Source organism: Rhagoletis pomonella, unplaced genomic scaffold (assembly GCF_013731165.1).
Source record: "Rhagoletis pomonella isolate Grant_MI unplaced genomic scaffold, Rhpom_1.0 Rhpom_scaffold_00007, whole genome shotgun sequence".
Taxonomy (NCBI): domain Eukaryota; kingdom Metazoa; phylum Arthropoda; class Insecta; order Diptera; family Tephritidae; genus Rhagoletis; species Rhagoletis pomonella.
Window position 1 is genome coordinate 25,079,009 of NW_023458561.1, and position 5,709 is coordinate 25,084,717.

General features: G+C 33.6%; 1 protein-coding gene across 2 annotated transcripts in view; it reads left to right on the forward strand.

The window, feature by feature from the left end:
* Positions 1-3,106, forward strand: part of LOC118742493 (MIP18 family protein galla-1) — a gene marked incomplete at its 3' end in the record, with an annotated part of 3,726 nt that extends 620 nt beyond the window's left edge. The window contains 5 exon segments of one of the 2 annotated variants that reach the window (XM_036474613.1): positions 1,106-1,210; positions 1,266-1,610; positions 1,680-1,792; positions 2,653-2,803; positions 2,871-3,106. In XM_036474613.1, coding sequence (XP_036330506.1) covers positions 1,391-1,610; positions 1,680-1,792; positions 2,653-2,803; positions 2,871-2,968 — 582 coding nt within the window. In that variant the 5' untranslated portion in view covers positions 1,106-1,210; positions 1,266-1,390. 2 annotated transcript variants of the gene reach the window in all.
* Between the last annotated feature and the right edge of the window lie 2,603 nt (positions 3,107-5,709).

Here is a 5,709-nt window from a genome sequence, read left to right on the forward strand (position 1 = left end):
CCTTAGGAGCTTTAACCTTCGCGTAGGTCTCGAGTCGCTAAACTAACTTCATCTAATGACCAAGGGTGCCTCTTTGAGAGTCGCACCTTATTCGGGACCCGGTAGTTAAAAAGTTCTGCGAAATTCCATCAAGGGAGATCTATGAGTAGAGGAGCGACTGCTTAGGAAAGCCCATTGGAAGAACTCACACGGGCTACGGCAGGCCCTAGAACTTATAGTAAGTAGGACTGGGACTATTCTTGTATTCGGATATCCGGTCGAATATTTGTTTATATATGTAGACAAATCCGAATATCAGAATGACCGGTTCTATTTTGTTACCCGGATATCCGGTTTATACTCGGTTAATATCCGTTAATTTAGCTATGTGGTTAATATCCGTTCATTTTATTGATATTACACGGATATCCGCATATTCGAATATTTGAATTAGATATGTATTCGGATTTTTAATCAGACATTCGAATATCCGGATATACAAAAATTTTGCTTTTAATATGACGGCAATTCCACAACCTCCAGAGAATCCTACATCGCAAATGTTGATTAGCTATCCTTCCTAGCCTGACAGTAGTTAATATGAATGGACCTGGTTTTAAACTTTTTTAATACTAAAATATTCATTGAACTTGCATTGAACGCAACATAAAAAGGCTGCGAGATTAAAAAAAAAACCCTTTTACTGACAGCTGAAATGCATCCCCTTGCAGCCATTTGAAAACTTTATTAAATTTTAGGAAACAAGTACGTAGTAAACTGAAATAACGATTATGATTTATCAACCGTTTTAACTAAAATTACCGTTAACTGCGCTAGCGCCAATCGGTTTGGGATTTTTGCTCAATGTAAGAATGTGGTGAGAATGTGAGATAGGACTCACCATACAAGGAATGGGATATTATATGGGACCAAATATCGGTTGGGACCAAATGCAACAGGGTGAAACCAGTGTTTATCACCCTATACTTCCGGTAGTGAATTCCAGTGACGTCCGGTAGTGTATTCCAGTGACGTCCGGTAGTGCATTCCAGTGGAAGTTTTGTGATCTATCCCTGTTCTGACATTCATTGTTCTGTTTATCGCTTTTTTGTTTTGCTGTGACATTTGGTACAACAGATGTTATTTAACAACACAAAACACAAATATTTTGATGAATAACCACAATTTAGGCAAAAGTTGGTAAAGGTCTCGAAATATTGCCTATTCCAAGGTAAATATAAGTAAATAAGTCAGCGGATATATTGTATTGATCATAACTTTTACAGTATTAAAATTACATAAGGCGCTGGGGACGTAACACTTTTAAAACAAAACTGAAAGAAGTAACAACAGCCGAGTGGCACTTTTGCCATTAGCTTAAGTGGTATTAGTTCATTCACTCGCATTGATTATGTTATCATTCATCAGAAGGAAACTGTCAGAGTCGGATTCAGTAAGCGGTAGTAACACAACGCTTGCGAACGGCCAGGCAGTCGGTACTATAGATAATATTCTTGCACAGAAAACTAGCCAAATGTCCTTGAATAACGAAGCCATTCCCATTGGGGAGGATGCGTTGCTGCAGGAGTTGGGCTACAAAAATGCAACCGATCTCCAAGAAACCGTCTACGGTAAGTTTAACTAACATTTCGTTTTCTTCGCTAATAATTACTATATACATACAAATGTTTGCCACACAGATGCGCTTAGGACTATACGCGATCCTGAGAAACCTTGTACGCTAGAAGATTTGAATGTCGTCTATGAAGATGGAATAGTTGTGCAACCGTCAACGAAATCAAATGTTTCTGTGGTATGCTTAAATTTTTTCATCTGCATATCAATGGCTGAGTGGAAGATCAACCTATCTCGGCAACGCCCTATCTAAAAATAAATTTTTAACAAAGTCCTATTTCAGAATTTGTTTGAAGAACGGCCTCTTTTAGAATTTGATTGAAAAACGCCCTATCTCAGAATTCCGTTCAAAAACGTCCTATCTCAGTTGCCAGTTCAAAAACGCCCTATCTCAGCGCATTGTCAATGCCTTTTCGTTTGAGATAGGGCGTTCTTCAATAAAATTCTGAAACTTACTTCAATCAAATTATGAAGAACGGCGTTCTTGAAAAGTTTTCTGGGATAAGGCGTTTTCGAACTGGCTGTCGAGATAGGTCGGTCTTGCACTCAGCCATCGATATGGCCATATGATACTGTATAAAGAATAAAACCCAAAAATTTAAATATGTAAATGTGTAAATACTGACTGCCTGACATTCCAAATTAGCAACGCAAATATTGCTGTTGGGATTTCATTTATGTACACATAAAATGTACAAATGTATGTACATTCACATACACCCTAGAATTGTAACTCTACTTTTACGAAAAGGCCAATCACATAGATATTGCTCATTTAGTTAAGCAGGTATTGTCGCAGCTCAAAAACCATATTTTTTTTAGCTATCGATACAAATTACTTATCATATTTCATAGTCTGTAAGAATTATGTGCTAGTCTCGCGTTCCTTTTGAGGATAAATTGGAAGCATTAAACGCGTCTCCTAAAAAATCTCGTTTTTTGAGTTGTGACACTGTTTTGCCAAATGAGTGATACCTTCACTTATTTTGTGTACATTTATTAATCTTGGTTTTAACTTTAGTTGTGCTGCTCTTACAGGTACGCATCGAGTTCAATCCCACTGTTCCACACTGCTCTTTGGCCACGCTTATCGGTTTATGTATTCGCGTTAAAGTAGAGCGCAGCTTACCGCATAATATTAAATTGGACATTTACATTAAGAAAGGCGCACACACAACGGAGGACGAAAGTACGTTGGCGCACTTTTAATCTATGCAATTCGTAGTGTATTTATCTTTTTTTTCTCGCTCTTCCAGTAAATAAGCAAATAAACGACAAGGAACGCATTGCCGCCGCTATGGAGAATCCAAATTTGCGCGAATTGGTTGAGAATTGTATTAAGGAAGAAGAATGAACTTTACCAGACTCAATATATTCATAAATTTAACAAATTAATGGTACTATCTTAGGGTTCCTCGTATTAAGCTAATCAAAACCAATTAATTGGGTCTTACACAAATGTATATATTTTATTTTATATTAAAAAAATATGGTCAGAAGTTAAAAATTATATTTTCCTTTAAAACAGTTGTAGGCCAGAAATGTGCTTTTTACATTCAAATAACCCGGCATGTAGTACATTCATACGTTGCGGTCATATCATATTAAACTCTTTCAATCCTGTTGGAATTTAAAAGCTCCGTTCTTATAAAAAGAAACGACACAAACATATATACATTCAACATGCAAACTTTCTTGCTTAATTTCAAATACCATTTAATTCTTTGTTTCAGATTGTAATGTTTTAAATTGTGTTTGTATGTAGATATGTATACACACGTTTATGCCGCGGGTGAATGAATCGCAAAGATTCATAGATAATTCTTTTATTTGGGCCGCAAAACTATGCTGTCGGTATGGGCGTTTATTTACCGTACTGTGTGATAAGAATGCTTCGTGTGCAAAGCCATTTTGGTTGATGTTATGATAGGGCAGATCACTGTAGTAATAGCTGATAGCTATTACACTACCTACATATGCTTAATGAAAAAAAAAATAGACAAAATTATTTTTCATTGCCCAGTAAAAGTAGATAAATTTGGTAGGAAAATTGAAAAAAATTTGTAACAGTGATTTTTTGATGCAGTTTACTTCTATTTGACACGTAGATCATGGATTCACAGTCTTGCCCTTAAATTTCATTTGGCAACATTCCGCCATCTTGGATTTAAGTTTTTTTTTTTGGTTTTTTGCGATTTGCGAGCTTATTTTACATTTTTCGTAAAAAATGGTTAAATACAAATAGGTAGAGAATTTAATTTTGCACATTTTTTATATAGAACATTTGTCAAAAAATGGCGAAAACCGTGACAATGTAAAATTTGTTCGCAGTTTTTGCAAAAAAATGTTATTTTTAAAAACACTTTTATATAACAAATGTGGGAAATTAAATTCTCTACAATTTTGTATTAAACCATTTTTTAAGAAAAATGCAAATAAGCTTGTAAATCGCAAAAAAAAAAAAAAAAAATTAAATGCAAGATGACGGATTGTTGCCAAAGGAAATTTAGGGGCAAGACTGTGGATCCATGATCTACGTGTCAAATAGAAGTAAACTGCATCAAAAAATCGCTGTTACATTTTTTTTTTAAGAAAAAGTCTAATTTTACTAGGCTAAAACGAATTAAAGAATTTGTTAAATTTTATGACTGCCACCAAAATATTTTCGTTAAATGCGCTGGAAAGGTCTACATTGATTTTTTTGTGAACAAAAAACCGTTGGGGTATTAAAAAAAAAAAAAAAAAAAAAAAGTCATATGGCGAAATTATTTCTCCAGAAAATTTTATATTACGATTAGCTAAATGTAAACTTAAGAGATTTGCATTAAAGTGCTAGAATATAGATAAAAAATAAATACAATTACAAATACCAAGGTCTTTTTAGAAACTAATGACGACATGTTCAAAATAATAATGCGGGAACATTTTTTTGATGATACTCGTTTTTTCAACATGTTGGAAAGTATTTTAAAAACTTTTATACAGATATCTCAAGTTCCCCATCCCCTATTATCTATTATTACGGTGACCATAAATATTCATTCAAAATGGAGGACAATTTTTCAAAAATATTTACGTAGTATAATAATATCAAAAGAGTATTTATCAATTCAATTGTATCATTTTCAAAATTCTTAATGCATTTTAAGCTTTGAAAATGAATCACGTTTTCTTCATCGATATTAATCTTTTTTTACATGAATATTTATAAAAGTGTAGTAAAACATATTATAATAAAAGCTTTCACGAAAAGTGAAAATCTTTAAAAAATTATTTTATAGGCAAATTTTGTGTCGTTCAAAACGAAAACAATACCATTTTTTTGGTTTTTTGGTACTTTTCGCAGTTATTTAACAAAAATCGACGTCATGAATCGACGTAAACGACGACTTACAAAGGTATTTATGTGCCCTTTACAAAAATATATAATTTGTGCAGATTGCGCTGCATGGCATCTACATTTCTAATCTGAGTTTCATTATCTTTGGCTCAAAATTTACTGTAATGATATATCTTCTTTATCGAATTTTTAAACTAATGAAAAAAATTATCGAATAAAACTGCGTATCTGATTGAAAATCTCACTTTTTTCGACTTTGACGACAAAATACAAATGGTCGCCTGTAGCACTAATAATTTTCATTGAAGTTGCCACAAGTTATATATTTTGGTAAGAGGCTCATCAATACCCTTCGAGCTGTAAGTCGCTTACTTTGATTAGGAGATTTTTTCATGAGATATTGAAGAAAAGCTACGAAAAGTACCAAAAAACACTTTTTTGAAAAAATCCATCCTTTGTCCGATAATTTTAAAATAACGATTAAAATGCGGGACAAATGCAGGACACCTGGAAAAAATCAGTACATTTTCAGGTTTTTTCAGGTTTGAAAAACTACGCAGGACCGACCTTTGAAAAACAGTACGGTCCTGCAAAAAACAGAACGAATGGTCACCGTATCTATTATAGAAACCTTTCGCATTTTATTCTACCAAAATATTTTTTAGAATTTACCAAAGTGTTTGATTCGCATAATTCCCACATATGGGTCATCGTATAGTTTACAGGCCAGTATGCAGCTCTCAAGAAAAGCAAAA